At 44.8% G+C, this 22,506-nt stretch overlaps 1 protein-coding gene across 4 annotated transcripts in view; it reads left to right on the forward strand.

The window, feature by feature from the left end:
* SFR1 (SWI5 dependent homologous recombination repair protein 1) overlaps positions 1-22,506 on the forward strand; it is a 115,583-nt gene that overhangs the window by 17,684 nt on the left and 75,393 nt on the right. For 2 of the 4 annotated variants that reach the window (XM_069611741.1, XM_069611743.1), the window contains exon 2: positions 22,329-22,478. The exons of the other annotated variants lie outside the window; for them this stretch is intronic. Coding sequence is in view for 1 of the 2 variants with exons in the window: in XM_069611743.1 (XP_069467844.1) it covers positions 22,410-22,478 (69 nt within the window). In the remaining variant the exon portion in view is untranslated. The remainder of the gene's footprint in view (positions 1-22,328; positions 22,479-22,506) is intronic. 4 annotated transcript variants of the gene reach the window in all.

Here is a 22,506-nt window from a genome sequence, read left to right on the forward strand (position 1 = left end):
GAAGAAAAACAGGACTAGTCGTAATGAAGATTAGTGGCACATTTTCCCCAAAGAATCCGGCATCGATGTGAAAAAACACTTTTGGAGTATTACCCTTCTTTCCCCTTTTATTTTCATTTGATGTTTGTATTTTAACTTTCAACATGCTCAAGAGCAATATGTCCAGATTTAGTTTTTTGTTGTAAAAAAAAGCTTGTATTTCATTTGTGAACTGAAACTGTGCTATGTTCACACAGCATGCAAAGTTGAAGTTTTTCAGTGCTCACCGGTGGGAGTCTTTCATCTCTCTATTTGTGTTCCTATTGTTCTCCATATGTTTACCTTTTTGACTTTCTTCTCTCCAATGCACACAACGCAATATGTAAGCTAAGCCTAAAATATTCTTGTATTCATTCCGCCCAATTACCTCTGGGTTCAGTGCGCCTTACAAATAAAACAAACTAACACACCTTAAAACAAACGTTTCCAAAACCAATAGCTCTGGCTTTTTTTTTTTTATACAAGTGTAAGTAGGTGAGTTCTTGAACATGTGGGGGTTACTTACTGGTAATCTTCATTACCTCCATGTCCTTCTTCCTCACCCCATTGCTTACTCTATGAAGCCTCTGCCTCCATGACCAGGATCCTCTTTGTTCTCTTTCTTTTCTTTCTCGAATACAGTCTTTTTTTTTTTTTTTTTTTTTTTTTTTTTTTTGGTGCTCATGGCAGGGTCCTGGCTTGTGGCAAGAACACACACATAATCCTGTTTTCGCCAAGATCTAAAGGGCCCTCATTGGGGCTATGCTGGTTGCCAAGGTGTGTCAGAGCCAAACATCGGTCTCTATGCATAAAGCTCCCAGAACCTCCCTGCCGTTTAGACTGGTTGCGGGGGAAGAAACTTGCCATGATCAGATGGAGTAGACCAGCCACACCGGTAAGGGTTCTGACTAGAGGAATTTCCAGAGGCATCCTGGAGTGATACAGCTGTGATTAGAGTGCAGCATTGCTAAAAGGTAAGAAGAGGCGCTGGTCCCCAGGAGCAAAGCTCGCAGGACAGCTCAGAGGATTTTTGGGGTGGAGGGGGTTGGGTATTTGTAAAAAAAAGTGTAGGTTTGCTGCTCACATGCAGAACGTAGGGTGCAGCTATATATTCCGATGGCAATGGAACGTGCCTTTTTTGGAACATTGTGGACTGAATGGGAAAAGCTGCTAAAAAAAAAAAAACAAGAGCCTTTGTTAAGGGATCTTCTTTGCCTCCTGAAAGAGGAAGGAGAAAAGGGAATGATAAATCCTTTAAGTAAAGGGAGTTGGTACATATATGAAGAGAGGCTTTAAAAGGAGAGTAGGGAAAAAGGTGACCACCCTCATCTACCAGCTCAGACACCTCTACTTCCTCCTCTTCCAGTGCCTCCCGTCCAGAAGGAGAGGAGAGAGAAAAATATTTAGAAATGACACTACTGCCAAAGTAGTGGCACAGTTTGCTTCATGGTGGAAGCAGATCCTGTACTGGAAACAGAAAAATGCCTCCCACTGAACATTTCAAGAGGCAGCGTTCAAAGGTCTTCAATTGCTCCCTCAAATCAAGAAAGAGGATTTCAAAGATTGGGCAAAGATGAGGGGTGCCTCTTGGTTCCTGGTGAAAATAAAAAGGAGCTCTCCTACACAGGTGATAAAGTCTGGTGGGCTAGTTCTCCATGCCAACTTCCACTCCTCTCCTTTCCAAGTACCAATACTGCTAAATTCATAGATTGTTTACATCCATCAACTTCCCCTTTGAATCCAATTCCCTCTTTTCTTATTCCTAAGGTCTTTCCTCTTCTACTCTCCTACCTCAACTCTTTTTTTCAATCTTTCCCTTTCTATCTTCTTCCCTTCTGTCTTTAAACATGAAGTGATTCTTTTTTTTCTTTTTAAACAATCTTTTTCTTTTTTAAGAAACCTTTGGACTCTTCTTCTACTGCCAACTTCTGTCATTTTCTATCAAGTCTCGGAGCATATTGTTTACTTTCAGATTTCAACTTTTCCAGTTCGTATCTATCTACTCTTCCCTTTCCAATCTGTGTTTGATTCATTCCATTCTACTTGGACTGCTCCCCATGCTGTAACTGTCTATCTCGTTGTGACTCTAAACTATTGTCGATTCCCATCCTACTCGATCCCACTGATGCTTTTGAGACTGCAGACCATCCTCTTCTTCAGTCTGATCTTCCCTCTTCTGTTGTTTCTGGTCCTGCTCTCAATTGTTTTTGGTCCTATCTGATTGCTCCTTTTCAATGTCTTGGGCTGGTAACTTCTCTCCAGCTGTTCCTCTGCATCATGGTGTCCCTCTTGGGCCTCTTCTCTTTTCTCGCTATACTGCCCCTCTTTCTGATATTATTAAGCCCTTTGGTCTATCCTGAGTGTTGTCAGCATAGAAATGACAGATGTTCCTTTCTTTTTCTTCCTTTACTCACTTAATTCATGGTAACATTTTTGGCCCGATTGCTGTCTGTACTATCTTGGATACACTGTTCTTCACCTTAATCCTTCCAAAATGGAAATTCTATTCTCCCTTCTTCCTCCATTTCTTCTCTCCCCACCCCCTTTCCTAGCATTTCCTTTCCTCCATATCTCTATACCACATTCTGCTCAGAGCCTTGATATCCATTCCGATTCTTCACATTAGTAATGTGGCTTGTCTGTTCCTCCAGCTCTTTAATATTCATAAGGTGCGCTCTCTGATTTCATTTCAGGCTGCTAAACCTCTTATTTTTACTTTGGTTTTCTCAATATTAAACTACACTCGGCGCTTCGTATCAATGTTCTTGCATACTGATTTGTACCCTTGCGCTCAGTTTGCAATTATTCGTACGCTTTTTCTTCCTCCACATACTTCCATCTCTAATGCTCTTCCGTCTATTTCTTGGCTATCCTTTGAATCCCAACGTCTTTTTCCATTGTTTTTAAGAGCCCCCATAGTCTGGCCCCTCCCTATATCTCTTCTGTGGTTTCCTTTTGATGTTCCCACTCGTTCGCTTCGTTCTCCATCTCCTTATTAATCCAAAACCTCCTTGTACGCCATGTCGCTTTTGTTCTTTCTCCTTACTAGCCCCTAAGTTCTTTAATTCCCCCCCCCCCCAACCTCCCCTTTCCTCTTTTCGCTCTTTTCTCAAAGGTCACCTGATTTCTTCATAATCTCTTGTAAATTATAGCAAATGCATTTTATTGTACAGATGGTTCCACTGTTCATTTGGTGAAAGCACTATATAAATTCAATAATTAAATTAAACTGCAAAGACAAAGGATGGGGTGGACATGACATGACTGCGCAGGATTCATCACATACCCTTTCCCTAAAGACCTGGCCTCCCATTCCATGTTCACTTCCTACTTCTGATTCACCATTCTCCCCCACCTTCAAAGAGGATTCCTGTGTTTCTCAATTCCATACTGGATCTTCTGAAAAATTATTTTCTTGTACCCAAGAATTTTGGGGAGAATCTTTTTTCACCAGGATAATTAGTGGTTTTCAATTTTAATTGGGCCACTCAGAGGATCCATTCATCAAAATGGGGAACATCACTACCCAAAATCATTTGAGCAGGAAGGTCGGGTATTCCTGCCACTCATAATGAGATTTCCTTCCCCGGGATGGTAACATCAAGTTTGTTTAAAGGATGTACTTTAGCTTGACCATGAACACAACCTACATTTCTCTGTCCTAGGGTTTTCCAATCTGTAGGAAGAATAGCAGCTTTTACAGCAGACCCTTTACTTCCTGTGTCCAATTGGACACCAATTGACTTCCCATGTATTACTGGGAGTCGATCATTATTGATTTTTCTCCCATGCAGAAAGCATGACACCAGGTTTCTCAACAGAGATTGTTCTTTTAGATTGAAAAGAGAGGGTACTTTCACTAGGAAACTTAAGCTTTTCTTCTTCTCTTCTCTCTTTAGGGGGTTGTGGAAAATATAATGGAGATTGAAAAATAGAATGTTTGAAACTCCCACAAATAAAGTACCCCAGTTCTATGGGTGAAGGATTTTCTGCGAAATCCAAATCTTTCTAGTATGAGGTTTCAAGAATCTTATGAGTTTTTAGCAACAACTCTTGAAATGTATGTTTAACTGAGTCAAATATATCATGGGATTTATTTTGTTTTGAAAACATTTTATTAGGTGTTTAATAATCCTTTATTTCACCCTCTTTACTGTAAGATTGGTGGTCTATGATAACTTTCATATAATTATCAATTTTATCTGAATTTATTTATTTTAACATTAGAAGTGCGCCAAACCCGTAGGTATCTGGGTGCTGGAAAGCAGTTATTACACATTACAGGGTTACCACAGACAACAATAGAAAACAATGGTTTGGCATAAATCATATTAAGCATATTTACAGACATACGATATTTACATATATAATTCCATGAACGTTCTAATTTCTCATACTTCAGATTATCATTAGTGAAGTACCAAAATGTTTTGAATTCTGTTCAGAATCAAAACATGTCATCATATTAGGTGATTCTGCCCCTTCTTTATCAAGAAATGTACTATTCGCCTCCCTTGCCAACTGAAGGGAAACATTTTTCCTGAGAATTTGTTAAGGGTATTATTTGTGGATCTCATTTAAAAAAAAAAAAAAAAAATAATAATAATTTTGACATTTGTTTCCAAACTATGTTTATTGACTTTTTTTTCCCCCCGACATACACAAACCACCCACAATACAATGTCCAGAGTGCCCGCCTCACAATAGAAATACACGGGGTATCCCCCTTCCATCACAGTCTCGAATCTTAACAGGTCCTTGGCACCGATTTTATTTATTTTTCCCCACCGCCCAACCCCTCCCTCCCACGGCTCAGCACCCCCCGTAACAATAGTTGAACATACAATCCCCATATATCTGGAGGGAGTGCATGTTGTAGCAGCAAGGAATAAAATAAGTGGTATCTCATCGCAATTTGCTGGACGATACAGCTGGTTTGCCTTTTGATTTATTAATCATGTCGCAGAAACTGCAAAATGATTTATGGCACCAAGCTCAGAGGTTCAAGGCACAGACTACTGTGCCTTTTAAGCTCTGCGCTCGGTGCACTGACAGTGTGCAGCAGCAGCAGAAGCTCCCGGTCTGGGCTAAATACATTGTATCAATGTATGAGCCCAGCCCGAGTGCGGCGTCTAAATCATGTGGAGAAGAGACTTCGAGACTACAGCAGGAGCACCCCTGCTCCACTCACATACCTGGCTTCAATCTGAGTTAAGGAGTCATGCTGGGTTGCTTAGGAGAGGGTTGGGCGGTTGAGGGGGGGGGGTGTGTATGCGTTCTGCAAGCCCCTTGTCGGCGGGCTGGGTGTTAGCAAGTGACCGCAGGCTAGGAAGAAATATTTCTGTCAGTTTGGGTGAGAATAATACTAATTCCAGCCACTTGCTGGTACCCAGCCCCACCCTAACATGGCATGCTGGCAGATCGTCTTTCAAATATTCTTTCCTTCTCGAATCACAAGAAGGAAGGAATATTTAAAATGCCCTCTGCAAGCACGAACGGGCGTGAAAAATATTATTTACTGCCACTTTCTAAGCACCCAGGCCCCACACAATAACACAGCCTGCTACAGAAGGCATTTTACATTTTCTTTCAGTCTCGTGATTAAAGGGGCCACAAGCGCTTTAATCACGAGACTGAAAGAAAATGTAAAATGCCCTTCACAAGCAGGCTATGTTATTAATGCAGGCCTGGGTACTTAGAAAGTGGCTGGACATAATATTTCTCCTGCCCGAATGGGCAAGAATGTATAGTCCTTCTCAGCCCATATAACTCACAAATGCCCATGATCTTCCGGCTCGCTTTGGATTGGCGGTGAGCTCCACCCGTGGACCTCTCCAGTTCACCCTCTAGCACAGTGTTGAGATCTCCCCTTTATGTCATGGCGCCTCATATATATGAGGACCTTCCTAATCTTATCCAGTTGATTGCCTCCTCGAATATTCCAGGTGGCCATCTTAAAGCTCTTTTCCCCCATCTACCCACCTTGGCCCCCCAGTTCGACGCCATTCAAGGTATTGTAGTATCGGTCCCTACCTCGAGGGGCAGCCTACCCTATACCAACCATCCAATCCATATGGTGATGTCATACTGAAAGGTACAAGCGGGTGGCCACCCCAGAAACGACAACAACTTCCCACCCTGCCGAACAACCACCCCAACTCATTCTGACCCCGCTCTTCACACCCCCTACTCCTTTCCCCTAATCAACTTGGAGCACACACAGGGGCCTCGTGCCTCAACCCAGCCATGATCCTTGGACACTAACTTCTCCTGATGTTGAGCCGCCCTCCAACTTGGGCCTCTGTGGGGCACCCCTTCCAAACTAGCACCATTCTGGTGTCCCTCAGGATTATCCCCTCGACATGCTCCACCAGGTGCAACCCCACACCCATCACTCTGGGCTATGCTGTTCCCTCGAGGGGTCTAAAAGGATAATCCCACAGCTCAATTTTCACAAATAGTGAAACCCCACAACCCAACACCAGGGCACCCCCCAGTGTACATCATCACACCATCCTCTTCTACTGTCCTCGGCCAGCGCCTCCTCCCCCCTTTAGTCTCAGGTCTGATTTATTTATTTATTTATTTACTTATTTATTTATTTTTGGGCCACAGCCAAATCTTGATCAGAAATGTGGGGTGACTGGCCCCCTCCCAGTCCTCTCTTTGGGAGTCCTGCCAAAAGCCTACTGGCCTCCTCCGGGCTTGCGAAAAAGTGTGCCTTCCCTGCATACTGGATCCTGAGCTTAGCTGGAAACATCTTTGCATATCTGATATTGCGGTCTCGGAGCCTACCCTTCACTCCCATTAAGGTTCTCCTCGCTGCTTGTACTGAAGCCGAGAAATCTGTATACAGTGTCCATCATAGGTCAGGTCCCCCTTCTCTCTGGACAGGCGGAGGATTGTATCCCGGTCCCTGTAGTTTAGGAATTTTGCGATTACGGGATGGGGAGGGGCCCTTGGCACAGGGCGCTGTGCTGGGATTCGGCCTACTCCACGATGAACAATGGTGAAGGCTCTTCCTTCCCGGAGAGTGCCACACAGCCTTTCCACAAGGTCCTTCGTGCAGCCCGTCTCCTGTTCCTCCCAGACCCCCACCAGGCCTATATTATTATGTGTCGCTCTGCCCTCTAGATCCTAATTCTTAGCCGTAATAACCTTCACTGCTGTTTCCAGGGCGGCCAGCCTGGACAGGACTGTCGCTGCTACGCCTTCAAGGCCTGAAGCTTGATTCTCCACTTCGAGCCGCGCCCCATGTTTATCAAGCCATAGATGTATCCGGTCCACCTTATTGTCAAGGGCGTCCAGCTTGGTGTCCAGGTTTCCTGTACGCTCCTTGAGGTGCAGTGGGATTTCCCTCATGTCCAGGTCTGCATCTCCCGCTGCCCCATCCGTACCTCTGGACCCTCAGGGCGGAGTGGTATGCTCCCCAACGTCTTGGCTTTCTTCCCAGTCTGTTGTCCATCACCAAGGGTGTGCTGGTTTTCATCCCCCTTCACCATCCTGGTGCCCGCCCTAGGGCCCAGCCGGGCAACCACAACTCCCCTTCAAGATAACTTTGCTTACCTCCACTGTCCGGCTTCTGTCGGATGTATTGAGGCTCCACAGAGTGCCCTTTGCCAGGGCTCCTCCAGGGATTCTTGCAGTCTTTCTATCACTCAGCCCTGGCCTTGAGGCCCCCTGCTGGTTCTCCCTTCCTTCTCCTGCAGGCCCCTGTCTCCTCACAATCTCCTCAGCCACTTGCCACCTGGAGCCGCGCTGGGATCTGTTCCTCCGTATAACACTCTGCACCGGCTCTTGACGGATGCTGTGGGCCCCTCCAAGCTCCCCCGGGCTGCTGACCCATTAGTCTGTCCAATATCTGTGGCCTGTCACTTCCAGAGCTGTGTCCGACTCTCTCCCAGCTACCCTTTGCTGTGCAGGCAGACTTGTGCTGGGCTAGCAGGTTGTCCAATATATGATGGCCACCTCCAGTAGCCCGTTGCTTCCAGGGCTATGACCCACTCACAAACTAATCCCATTAAAAAAAGAACTGGAAGGGAGTAGCTTGCAGCACTGGGGGATCCCAAGCCGGAGATCCTGGTGGAGTTACTGAACTACACTTGAACAAAACTCTACACACGCTTTGCCACCAGGCATTCTTTGTGATGTCGGACCCCAAGGTTCCCTAAAGGCCTTGATTTGCCGCCAACTGCGCCCTCTGGGACATCTAATTTCAGCTTTAACCTTCTAGGAACTGTAGTACTGCAGTGCTAGAGTGTTCGGAGATGGAAGCCTTCCCCCCACACCATATAGCGAAGTTCTTCCAACGGCTACAATATGCTTTTTTTTGTAGCCAGACTCCTAGTATCTTGAACCACCTTTGCAAGTTTAAGGAGAAAGAAAGATGGGGTGCTATGGAGATGATTAATACTTACCTGAATATATCGTATGTGATGACGATCCTTGCAACCTTGTTGGTGACACTTTTAGGAAGCAATCCTGTCCTGTTATTTATTATTTGCAGATTGTCGCTGAGGATGGATCATTGTTCTAAAATGCATTGGACATGACTGATCTTTGTTGTGGGAACTCTGCCTTAGTGAGTTAGGGCATCAGGGAAGAGAAAACCAATCTGGTGTGGGGAAAAAGGTTTAAGATGGGGCAGCATCTTTGCACTTTCATTGTCCTGTTTAACAATGATTTGACAGCAGATCACAGCCCTACCAGCAGACGCGCCAAGCCGAAAAGGTGATGGGACAGGCATACTGCTTTACTCAAGATGCCATGCTCTTCTCAACCCTGTGCGCCTAAGGAAACAATTCTGTGAACTGTGTATATAAAAGGGAATTTAACTGCAGATACACTAAATCTATGAGAATGAGGTGACAGAAAAAAATGATCGAGGAAGTACATTATTTTGATTTAGGCCTGCAAATCAGATGTTTCAGCAGCTGGAGGGACACAATCAAAAAAGTAACCTAATTTGTACACAAATTCAAGTTTTCAAGCTCCTTTTGGAAATAAAGCAGATAAACTATTGTGAAGTGTATAAAAAGCAACCAAGTTCTGCTATGTTAAATGGAGCAGAATTACAGGGTCAGTATGAGATACTAGCACTCCTTTTTTATTTTTATTTAAAACAACATTCAGCAGCTCTGGTCCCAACTTAAACAGTAGCCCTGGCTCCTCCAAAATGACAGCTACCGTAATGAAGCATTTATCAGGATGCATATGTTCTGGATCAGCTGACTGCCCCAAGGGTCCCTACAATATGTATCTTGAAAGGTTTTGGCAGAAAGGTAAAGTTTGCATTAATTAGAACTAAAATAGTTTGCTTCCTGTCCTGTGGGGTCGAATTTACATACCCTAGCCTTGATAAGATTTGAATCCTGTTTAGTCATGGCGATAAAACATTTATAAATTGTACTGTATTATGGTGTATGTCATTGATAATATTTTTATGATGGGATGGTGATATGTATCCCTGTTGTCATTTTGATATTGTTGTAATTATAATGATGTGGTAGTCCTCGAAAGGGGTTGTGATGTGGCCGTGGTTGTCACATGACTGTGTGGATGTGATTGGAGTGTGGTTGTGATGACGGAGCGGTTCTGTTGTGGGTGCAATTGGCCTTGTATACCACACTTGTCATTTTATAGTTGGATGATGTCTGATGTGGTTATATTTTTGTGATGGGATTGTGTTTTAGATGTGATTAAAATGGCTTTTGTTGGGAGTATAATGTATATGTGCAGTAGCACCTGGAGTGTATCAAGTGCTGGACGGGATTACCACAATAACTTATTTCGGGCCCAAATAACCAGACATCCTCAAAGAATATGGCAAAGTACTACTTTATTATCAATTCAATGAAGTAGGGAAATCAATCTGGCAAGCATGAGAAGTCGCAGCTCTCACACTCTCGCATACATTTCGGTTACACAAAGGCTTTATACCTCAATATATGTCAGATATGATGTCGTCTATAGTAAAAAAAAACTATCGGGCGGAGTAATAGGTTAAGGGAACATATATACATATACCTATACCTATAGCTCATTTAGGTGTTAGTAACATCATTGGCTGCCCCATATCTAGTAGGCATGCCTAGAACAACCTCCTGCATCTACAGATAATAGTAGAAAAATAGCAGCGGATTGGCTTCTGCAACAATGTTTAGTCCATCACATAGGCCATCCTGATTGGTTGGCACCTTCTTCCAGCCTTGGACATTGGGCTTGTAAGCAGCACGTAAGCAAAACGAAACCCAGGTGCGGGGAACAACATCAGACAACTGCCCACTTGGCCAATTAGCCTACCATCTCTCATCAGTTAGGCCCTAAGATAAGGCTCATTCTTTGTAGATGACCATGCTGACTGTTCCCATCTCTGGAACTTTCAAGGGAGTGAAGGTACATTGCTATTTTAGTCTTGAGCCTTATGAATAGGCCTTGTTTTCTGGTCTTGCGCCACGTATGAGGAGACCATGATTTGCCCATTCTGTCCTCTTATTAGGTGCTATCTGATTCAATTGTACTGGGTATTAGCACTCTCTTTGGCCTCTGGGGACTTTGTTGCTCCGTCTTGCATATGCTTTCTGCATTTTTATTTTCCAATATTTGGCACTCGCAGATGTTTACTCCTTTGCTTAATCTAAGAGAAAACTGTCTTGTATACATGGCTTATCCTTTTCGACTCTGCCTACCTTGCAGTTGCTTCTCACTGTGGCATCCTTGATCTTTAGCTTAAAAAATATTCTTTGTTCTTGCATGAATCTGTATTTCAGTGCCCGTCAGCTCTTCTGCCTTGGTTTCTCTCCTTGGGGTTTTCAGCTTACTATTATACGAAACAGACGTCCATTTTCTCATCATGGCTGCTTTGTCCGTGTTGTGCTTTGTCCGTGTTGTATTTACTACTGTAGTAAGCTTCTATGTGTCATCTACCTTGCGAACATACATCTACTGCATCTCTTCTTACTTATCTCTCAGTATATATGATTTCTTCGCATTTTCATGTATGTTTACTTCATTACTTCAGTTACATCTTCATTCTTTAAGTATTCGTATGTCGTTTCAGTGCCCCATTGTGTCTTCTCTTCATGATGTCACTTTACACTTGTCAGGCTAGACTTGTAGGTTTTCTACGTCCAGTGGTATGTGCAGACTTCCTTCGACCAGATCAGTTCGAGGGCACATTTGGTACGATTGTCTGAGTGCATAACGTCTTTCATATATTCAATGCGGTATTGGGACAATACCAGGTGTCATGTACAGTGCTTTCCTGCTGCTCTTCAATTTTGACAGTGAGGGGATCGGCTCTAAGAGTGACATGTACATCTGCTACTCTACATATATTTGGTAGTGGCTGTGATGTGGATGTTAGAACATTATTGTTTGTAGGTCAAATGCTCTTTGGATCACATATATTCACAAATCACAATCACAAATCGCAATAATCTATGCTACTAGACTCTTCGGTGGGCTGTCTAACCTTCAGTATCAGAAGCAGGGAACCTTGTAAGGGAATCTGCAAGATGCCGAACGTCGCTGCGTGGTGCGTAGGTAATCTGACTAGGGCTTTTTGCCCCCAGGCCTTTATCTGGGTGGAATTGGTATCAAAAGCCTCTCCTCGATCCGGATGCTGGCCAACTGCGAGCCCTGTATGCCCAAGTAAACAATTGTGTACATTCTGTGTGCTGTGTACCCAAAAAGAAATGTAACTGCAGAAACATTAAATCTATGGTCTTCGTCTCCAAGACAAATGAGATTCCAACTGTGATTAGGGATTCTGGATGCAGTGAACTCGACAGAATGTTTATATTTTGGGGCATAGAAATAGTGCATAACTCCTCAGTGACCCCTTTTGGATTTAGGTCATAACTATAACTTGCACGAACTTACTGTGACTGTGTTAGATTAGTAGTAGTTTGTGATAACATTACCTGCCCTATTCATTTTCTTAGTGTATTGTTGGACCTGTAATACATTAATATCTTTATACTTACTAAGTGTAATCCTTGATTGCTTCACTGTGTGGACTCATTGTGAACCCCTGACCCCTCTCGCCTCTCCTGAAACTAAGCCTGGACCACTCTCCATGCTACCTTGATTGGTTTGGCTGAACTCCCAGAGTTTCCCCTGTTCACTATAACTAGGGTGGCATCCAAAACTCTGTCCACCATGCTAGTTTACAAATCCATCATAACGAGCACAGTCATTGAAACCAGCGCCTTCAGAAACAGCATTGCCTGGGGTGTCCCCTTGACAAGAGTTTCCTCTGGGATCTCTGTGCACTGCTTCTCCCCTCCGCCCCCCCCCCCCCCCATCTCCTTTGGATGAGACTCTAGCCTGCATTGGGGAAGTAAGGAGTTTTGTTTTGGCTGCCCAATGGTTTGTGGGTAAATCTTGAGATGACTCTTGGGTGATTCCTAAAATATACTACCAATAAAAAGTTGTCAAGTTTGTACATTGTAAAAATCTACATTTCATTTAAAGTGTAAACGTTGTAGTGTTGAATATAATTGCTCTTGTTCACAATGTTAGTAGTTGAATAAAATATAACATTTCCTTCAAAATGTCCTCCTCCAGGGATTAGTTACATCCCATGATTACATAAGTAACATTGAGCGCATATTCATTAACACAGCTTCAAAAACAATTTTCATATATATATTTTAAATTTTCCATGCCACGGGATCAGATAAATCCCTTGGTAACAAAACTGAAATGATACAAGTAGCCAACACATTTTATCACTTTGCAGTATAATACTCTCCTGCCTCTGACATCTGCTGCTTCAGGGTTTATTTTCTATACATAAATTAGGTTTAGAAACTGAAAATGCTAATCTTACTTTGTACATTTTGCAATATTATCTACATAACATTTCAAAGTTTGAGTCTTCACGCTCTCAATGTGCAGTTCGACATTGGTTAAGTGGATTCACTTTTTTAATGGAGTTCCTCAAACTATTTAAACTTATTCAAAGTACAGTAATCTCCCATGTTTGAGGCTTAGTTACTAAATCAGTACTCCTATAAGGGCACAACATTTGCTCTTGGCCCTGCTAGTGATCATTGACTCTTGGCGAGTAAGAAATGGTGTGCTGTGTGTATGTCTAGAATTGAGGTGGTGAGGGACTTTTATTGGCTGGCTAATAGCTTGCAACTTGACATTTTTATACCTGCTCCTTTTATGTTTTACTGAAAAACCTACTTCTTTGATAACACTAAGGTTTACTTTTTTCGGTTTCATGATTTAATTGAACTTGACGCTGTATGTTAACCACAATACGCAGAAATTGGCAACACCTTATGGACCTAAAGGTAGCAGATGCTAGAGGCATAAGATTGGTACGCTGCCCAATGTGAAACATGTGTTGACTACTTACTTCATTTTAGTTTTTTAACCAATGGACTTTAATCAATCCTTTGGCAAGGAAAACAAATGTATACACAACATGTTTTCAATTTGTTTTATTGGCCACATGCTCGATATTAATCCTGACCAATGATTTAACTAATCCGTTGGTGAGAAAGGCTTGTAGACTGTATTTTTGTCTATTCAACGACCCACAGTTTGGGCAAGTGTTCAAGTTCCAATATATTACTTTTTATATAAAATTGTTAGTTTTGTAAAGCACTAACAAGACAACATTTTTGTGATGTGTATGTTGTGTTATTGTGATGTGGTTGTGATGAAGATATCGGTGTCGTTTGGATGAGATTGTGATGAGGATGTTATTGTGGTGGGGTTCTGTTTTGATGACAGTGATGTGGATATGGTTGTTTTGTGAAAAGGATGAGGTTTTGACGCGGATATCGTTATAAAGTGATTGTTTTAGTGATAGATGTGGTTGGGATGTAGAAATGGCTGGGATGAGGTTTTGATGTAGGTTTAATTTAGATTTGGTTATATTTATTTAATGTTTTATTTATTGGGTAAGGCGCCCATACCACTAATGGTATTTCAAGGCGCCACAAGAAAAAAAACGGGGGGAACGTGAGAGAAAGATAACGGTCCTACTAGGCCTTGTGACGTTCGAATCGTGCAAGTGTAGTAAGAAGAAGTGCGAGAAGGGGGGGGGGGCGGAGTGCCCGTATGCGTGAAATGCAAAGTGCTTGGGTAGGAAGTGCAGGGTAAAGAGGAGAGAGAGCAAGTGTAAAGTGGTGGTGGAGAGGGGGCAAAGGGCCACAGGGGCTAGGCGAGTGCTCAGGGGAGGCCAGGAGAGAGTGCCAGGGATTGCATGGGGTGCAGGGTATGAGGGTCCACATGCAAGTGCGAGGAGAGGAGGTGAACTGGGTGGGGCATCTGGTACCCTGTAGAACTCTGAGGTAACCAGGCAGCTAGTCACTGTGGCAGACTGTGGGCGGGGAGGAAGGTGAGAAAAGGAGGGTTTTGAGGAGTTTCCAGAATTTAAGAAGATCTGGCTCAAGCCTGAGGGGCAGGGTGACCATTCCAGAGGGAGGCTCCTGTGGAGGAGAGGGATCTACCCCTCCCCCCACTCTCTGCTTGGAGAAATGTCTGATCTGCAGAGAGTTTGGACTAGAATACTGAAAGGCTGTAGCAGGGGGGTATTTGGGGAGAGAGAGTTGGATGTAGTGGTGTCCCAGACCCCAGAGAGCCTTGTGGATGATGCAGAGGGTCTTGAACTTGATTCTAGCAGCAACCGGGAGCCAGTGGAGAGATTTTAGGGCTGGAGAGATGCGGTGCCAAGGATAAATCTTGCATTCCTATTCTGGATTAGTTGAAGAGGGCGAAAGAAAGATTGTGGAAGAGGCTGTTAAAGGGATAGTCCAGTAAAAAAAAAATATTTAAAAAAATAGATAGGCAACATTAAAAAAATACTAGCACTTTTTTTTTTTTTTAAACTTCCTATGTAAAATTTTGAGCTATTCCAGCTCAAAATTCGCAAAAGCAAGCACATGGGCGCATCCATTTTGTGAAATGGATGCCCGCCTGTGCTGCCTTTTGCGGCATTAAGGAAGGAAAAGCCAGCCAGCTGTAGTAAACAAAAGCTACCGCTGGGTGGCTTTTCCTTCATTGGTGCTGTATGCGGAGGACAGAGACCGGAGACCAGAGCAGGAAAGCTGCAGCTGAATCTCGGTAAGTGCTATTTATTTTTTTTTAAAAATAAGCACTAGCTGCGTTTTTTTTTTTTCTAAGTTTTCCGGGCTGGAGGAGCCCGGAAAACTTAGAAATAAAACCGCAGCTTTAAAAACGTTGTATTTATGTTTGCGGTCGCTTTTGAAGCGACTGCAAACTTAAATACAACGTTGTGTTTGAAAACACTGCGGTTTTTCTTTCCAAGTTTCTCAGGCTGTGTTTACATGCCGCAGTGTTTCTGCCTACAGCTGATTTCCCATTTGGGGCTCTCGGGCTCCCCACGGGGGGCCCCGAGAGCCCCAAATGGGAAATGCGAAATGCTGCATTGTTTCTGCCTAAATCTGCCTTCCCATTTGGGGCTCTCGGGGCCCCTGTGGGGAGCCCGAGAGCCCCAAATGGGAAAGCAGATTTAGGCAGAAACACAACCGCGTTGTTTCTGCCTGCCTTGGCTTTCACTTTGGGTCTCCGGTGCTCCCCTTGGGGAGCACCGGAGACCCAAAGTGATAGCCACAGCAGGCAGAAACTCAACACGGTTGTGTTTGAAAACGCTGCGGTTTTTCTTTCCGAGTTTCTCAGGCTCCTCCGAGCCGGAGGAGCCTGAGAAACTTGGAAAGAAAAACCGCAGCGTTTTCAAACACGTTGTATTTATGTTTGCGGTCGCTTCAAAAGCGACCGCAAACATAAATACAACGTTTTTAAAGCTGCAGTTTTATTTCTAGGTTTTCCGGGCTCCTCCAGCCCGGAAAACCTAGAAAAAAAAACGCAGCTAGTGCTTTTTTTTTTTTTAAAAATAGCACTTACTGAGATTCAGCTGCCGCTTTCCTGCTCTGGTCTCCAGTCCCCGTCCTCCGCGTACAGCACCAATGAAGGAAAAGCCACCCAGCGGTAGCTTTTGTTTACTACAGCTGGCTGGCTTTTCCTTCATTAGTGCCGCAAAAGCCAGCACAGGCGGGCATCCATTTCACAAAATGGATGCGCCCATGTGCTTGCTTTTGCGAATTTTGAGCTTGAATAGCTCAAAATTTTACATAGGAAGTTTTTTAAAAAAAGTGCTAGTATTTTTTTTTTAATGTTGCCTATCTATTTTTTAAATTTTTTTTTTACTGGACTATCCCTTTAAGTAGTCCAGCCTAGAGAGGACCAGGGCTCCGGAGACATTCTGGGAAAAGGTGAGGAAAGGGAGAATGCCTCTCAGGAGGTGCCGCTGATAGTGGGCCATCTTGGCAAGGTCCACGATGTGAAAAGAGAAGGAGAAAGCGGAGTCAAAGATTACACCAAGGGTTCTTGCCTCACAAGAGGGTGAGGGGAGGAGACCCATCGAAGGACAACCAGAGGGAAGGAGGGAGCTGGGGTCCCAATTAAAAGGATCGCAGCCTTACTGGCATTAAGGCTGAGATCATTGGAAACACACCATGCCTGCATAGCGGTCAGACAGTCGTGGATGAGAGAGGATGAAGAGTGCGCAGAAGAGGGAAGCTTGAAGGAGAGCTGCGTGTCGTCTGCATAACACTGGAAGTGAGGAGATGAGGAAATCAGGTGGGCCAGAGGGCCAAGGTAGATGTTGAAGAGCCACAGCGTGAGGATTGAGCCTTGAGGAACGCCACAGGTAGAGAGTGTGATGGGGGAGAGAAAAGGGCCCAGTTGAACCTGGGAAGGCCGGTCGGAGAGGAATGAGGTCAACCAGTCCAGTGCCAGGCCCATGATGCCATGGGTGTCACAGAGCCGTTTATTCTGACCATGTCAGAGGCAGAGGAAAGATCCAGGGCGATAAGAACTGATGGAGAGTTGGAATCGAGATTTGAGAGTAGGTGTTCAGTAGAGCAGTTTCTGTGCCTCTTTCTGCTCTGAAACCTGACTGGTGGTTGTGGAGACAACCAACCGATTCAGTGTGTTGGATCAGTTGGGAGAGGACCAGCTTACTCAGGAGTTCGCCCAGGAAGGGGGTAATGGTGGTAGTTAGCCAGGCAGGAGGGGTCGGCAGAGGGGAGAAGGTGCACAAGGGAGTGCTTGAGGGGTAGAGGGAAGGAGTGATTACAGAAATCGGCCAAGGCTGACGCAAAGGAGGCAATGTTGCCCTTGATAGTTCTGAAGGAGCAGGGGAGCACCTGTTTGGAGGAGACTTTCATAAAGAGGACTAGAGACCTCATCCAGTGCTATGGGCGCGAAAGAGGTGAGTAGGAAGGAAGGGGCAGAGTGCAAGGGAAGCCTGAGAGCTGAGGAGGGATAGGAGTGGAGGAGAGTGAGGACAGGATGTCCTGAGTTTTGGTTAAGAAGTGGGAGGCCACTGAAGTGCAGAGAGTCCGGGATGGCAAGGGAGAAGTGGAAACTGCAGTAGGATTGGCGAGTTACTTGCATATTTTAAACAGTTTGCCTGTGCTGTTAGTGGCCCCAGAGATGCAGGCTTGCATATGGGACCTCTTCTTCGAGCGGATGGAGAGTCTATATTGCCTTTGGAGCAGGCAGCAGGCCAGTCTAGAGGATGTGCCTGATGCCTGCCACTTCCGCTCAGCAACTTTGCACGTGTTTCAGAGAGGCTAGGTCGGAGTCACACCAGGTGTTGCACTTGGATGCAGGTTTTATGCGGATCCTCATGACTGGGGCAAGAATATCCAGGGTGTTGGTGAAAGAGGTGAAGATTAGCAAGGGCAGAGTCGGTGTGGAAGTCGATGGCAGGCGTGGGAGGGGGAATGAAAGTGTTAGCAAAAGCACTTGCTTCATCGGTTGAATGATGGAGAAGGAAAAGGCCGAGGCTTAGCTGGGGGACCTAGAGATCCAGGTAAAAGGACCGGAGAGCATGGTCAGACCAGGAGAGCGATGTATTGAGAGGGTTGAAGATGCGGGGGGTTGGGGGAGGGTCTGCTGAGATGAGAGCCAAGGTATGTCTGGCTGAGTGCGTAGGACTGGACGGATGAATGGTAAGGGAAAGACAGTCAGTCACAAAGCTGCAGAAGAGTCCAGTAGCCAAATTGGGAGACTCAAGGTGAATATTGAAGCCTCTGAGGAGGAGAAGCTTGGAGGTGGCGTCAAGAAGAGAAAAAGGTGAGGTCATACCACTCTGAGAGGAAGCGGGAAACCGGACCAGGGGGGTCCTGTAAATGGCAGCAAGAGTCAATGTGAGGGTCGGAGAGACCAATCCTGCAGACGAGCCATTCGAAGGAAGAGTAGGTCTGAGTGGGAATGATAGTAGCAGTGACCCATTCAGGGCTTAGAGAGGATCGTGTATCCCTCAGCGATCCCTCAGGGAGGAGTGTGTCAAAAGCAGTGACCGAGCTGGCAGTGCACCATGTCTCAGTGAGAGTGAGAAAGTCAAGGTCAAAGTATTCAAGGAGACAGATATCAGACAAGTGTTTAACAGCAGATCGAGAGTTGAGGGTAGCTAGGTGAAGCTGGTTGCCACCTTTTTGAAGGTCTTTCGAGGAGGGGTACAAGGATGTGGTAGGCCTGTAGGAGATGAAGAAGGGTCAAGAGGGGTGGCAGACAGAGAGGGGCAGGAGAAGGGAGAAAGTTGATGAGCTGTGGAAGATGCCTATCAAGAAGGAGGAGGTTGGGCTGATAGCCCTGGGCCATGGCAGTGCCAGTCTGATAGACATTAATGATACTCCTAGATGATAAGTATGCCAAGAGTACTTCCCTTCTGGAGCCACCATTAACGGATGACAAAGAGACGGGGGAGAGGACAGAGACCATGTGGGGAGTCCATAGAGATGGAGAGCACCAGGGAGGGAGAGAGCAGAGAAATGGAAAGAAAGGGGGAGAGGGGGAGAGAGACGGAGAAAAGCAATGCACGAAGAAACTGCACAATGCACGATAAACTCACCAGGTGACCAATGACAAGTTGGGTGCACAAGACATCCAAGGTCAGGGCATCGAAAGCATGGTGGGTAGATTGATGCAAGGAGAGTCTCCACTTATTAAATGTTTGGGATGCTTCGCCTGTCGGAGAATCCATCTGCGCCTCTCAGCTTGTTAACAGCAGCTATCCCAGGCAATACTGCATCGGAGCCACCTCGACCTCCGTCCTTCCGCTTCCGTGCTCTGTGGTATGGACTAGGTTCATCATGCCCCCCTCTTTCCTGGTTTAGACCTTGGTCACAGTTTGCTTGGCCTTTCCCTTACGTGCCTCCCAGGCATGAATGAATGTATCAAAGGGCGCCAAGAAGCAAGTGGGAAATAGCCTGCTTGCACAACATACTATGGCAGTGTCCATGTGCCCCCCTATCGAGTGCCTGAGCTCACCTCATAGAAGTCCCCTTAGGGGACTTCTATGAGGTGAGCTCAGGCACTCGTAATTCGCTGAAACACTTTCCCCTTCCTCGATTACTGAGCCCTTTTGTTTATAGATCACATTTCAATAATAGCACGCCTTGCCTTGGGGGGCGGGTTGGGGGTCAGAGCCACACAAACAGGCTCAGCGACTGGGTCATAAGCAATAAGTGATGTGATTGTGGTGTAGGTGTTATGTGGTTGCGTGTGACTGTGAGGTGATTGATGTGGTTGTGATGAGGATGTGGCATTGCCACTAAGCAATTCGCGAGAATGGAAAGGGTTGACATTTTTTTTTTTTTCCCCAACATTTAAATCCTATAAAAGGGCAGGTTGAATTTTGTAACGCGAGTAAGGTTCAACAATTAGTTACAATCCCCAAAAATTTGAACAAAATTGATGCAAATATACTGACATAGTTTTATCCATCAATTGGATTCTAAATCCAGTAAAATGGGTGACTGGCAGTTTATCGAACAGGATTATTTCTAATCAAAAGTTAATGAAGAGAGTTTTCAAAAACTCAGACGAGAGGCAAAAAAACAACTCTTGTTTAAAAAAATCCCTAAAAAAGCAAAATAATAATCTAAATAAAGTGCTTTTAATGGATTTCTTTTTTTCCTAGGGGAACTGCACCATGTGTTTAACTACAACGCCAGGGTTCAAAATTTGCTGTACAGAAGCTAAAACAAGCTCCTGGATATATGGCATCACCTAGTAGACAGGATCTACCTCTGCAGAGCTCGAAGCTAGTACTTAGCATGCCGTAAATCTAATTTAAACATGAAATGCACAATTTAACATTTTGTTATTTATGTATGCCCTATTCTGCTTTAAATGTCTTCTCTGTGTCCTCATATGAATTCCAAAACATTCAAAGTGAATGTCCCATAGGCATACTTAGCACCACTTGGCCTGGGCAGCCAAAAGTAACTCCTGGTAGCGCTCTGTTTCATGCTAACCATGCTCTTTGGCTTGAAGCAGGAGCTAAATAAGCTCCCAGCAATTTGTACAGTACAAGAAGATACATGGCACAAGCATATCTGTTACAAACATAATTAAAAGTGTGATAACTTTCTGGGACTGCTCTCGCTATCTCGATGCATTTTACAGGGCTCAATTGCCAAAATTTGCCAGGAGCTGGGATCTTGTTAGCACCGGCTTGTAGCCTAGAAGAGTCTTGTTAGCTTGACACCAACAGGTAGCAAGAGCTATCTTTGAATGCCCCTCACCCCAGCCAACTAGTGCCATACAAACATACCTACCAGGAATTGACTCTGTCTTTGAAACTGTGTCTAAAGCAGAATGAGGACACATGCAAAAGATTGTTAAAGGATAATGGGTCATATAAACGGGTTGTATTGTGAACATTAAATTTGCGTCTCACAATGTAATTGCTCCTCCAGAGGTAGCTCATGCTTATGGGTTGGGGGATGCTCTTTTGCAAGCAGGGGCCAAAATAATGTTTGATGACCAAGAGCTAAAAGCATCTCCTGGGTATTGGGCATGATTCAGTAAGCATGAGCTGCATAGTCAACAAGGTTTTTTGGGGCCAGGGCTCTCTTCCTAAATACTCTCCTTCTAGAGCCCTCCGCTCACCGTCCTCCAATTCTTTGCAGGTGAGCCGTTTCTCTAAACAGAGATTTGGGGGTAGATCTTCATCCTCTGCAGGTGCTTCCCTCGGGAACAGCCTCCCTGCCTTTCTCTCTCCTTGAGCCAGAGCTCCTTAAATTCTGGAAACTCCTCAAGACCTTCCTCTTCGCTTCCTCCTTCTCTCTCCCTCTACCCTGCTAACCTCCTTTCTTTTTCTCTCCTGCCTCACTCCTCCTTCCCTAACTCTGTTCAGTTTTTGCTGACTGGCCGCCTGGTTCACCTCAGCGCCATACTGGTCCCAGGCTCCCCCTTTAGGCTTTGCCTTTGCCTCCGGGCCTCTGCACTATGTCTATGTTCTGCCCACTGCACTTTCAACATACGTTCCATGAGAGGGGTAACCTCTCTGCACTTAACCCCCCCACCCCCTCCCTCGTCCGTCTGTACACTTGCATGACCCAAATTTACTAGGACTAGTAAGTTCTATCTTGTCTCCCCTCCCTAGTTTGGTTGCGCCTGAACACTTCATGCACTTGCGCTAGGAGAAATGCCATCAGGGCTAGTACGCTATTATCTTTTTTGTTAACTCATTCGGAAACTTCAAGGCCTAAGAAAGACAATGTATTCTCTTGCTCCCTTCCCTCCTTGAAGCGCTTTGATGCACTACACTTGTGTATAAGCGCTGTACAAATAAACCATTACATCTGGGAACAATGAGCTAGTACATAATGTGCCACAAATCTAACTTTCAAATAAGATACAAACTATCCCTTTTTGTCCATCATATGTGGCCCGTTACACTGATGCAATCGATTGCTAATCTATGGACATTGCCGTACACACATAATGTCATATTGATATGTTTTGTATGGCTAAAGTATATCCTGGTAGCTATTGAGGTACAGCTAGCCAGGCACTTCTAGGGTACAACTAGGAGCTAAATTGCCTCCCTCATCTGGCCTTTTTTTTTTTTTTTAAACCCTGTCATGGGTGATGTTTTGGACACCCACCCTCCTGATCCCTCACCGTCTGCTGTGCTGTCTGTGGCTGATGGTATTTCAGTCTAAAACATCTGTGAGACAAATTTAGCAGGAGCTACTTTTAGCTTCACGCTCTTCAAATCCTTGTTTCAAACCTTGGTTATATAACCGTGTTTACAAAGATACTGGCATGTCGTCGGCAAATAGACTGCTTACTCCAGTCTTCAATGCATTGTAAATTTACATCTCGTCCTGCTCTTCCTCATTACAGTTGTAACTCAGTCTGCCTTGCCCACAGACGCTTTTCATATAATGAAAATCCAAGATTTTCTTTTTTGTTTCTCTTTCTCACCCCCTCACCTCGCTCGCTTCCCACCCACCATGGAACAGAAGGACTTTCTTTCATATAATCATCCTGTTCAGGAGACGGGTGACCATCAGGATTGGCACGAAGAAGACCAGGACTAGCACATGCTGTGGCTCTGCCCTTATTTATCTACCTTTTTTGAAAGATGTGCACCACCCTGCAAGCTGTCACAGGTACACAACTTCAACCAATAATGTTTAT

The sequence above is a fragment of the Ambystoma mexicanum genome, chromosome 8 (assembly GCF_040938575.1).
Source record: "Ambystoma mexicanum isolate Mex_15411 chromosome 8, UKY_AmexF1_1, whole genome shotgun sequence".
NCBI classification, from domain to species: domain Eukaryota; kingdom Metazoa; phylum Chordata; class Amphibia; order Caudata; family Ambystomatidae; genus Ambystoma; species Ambystoma mexicanum.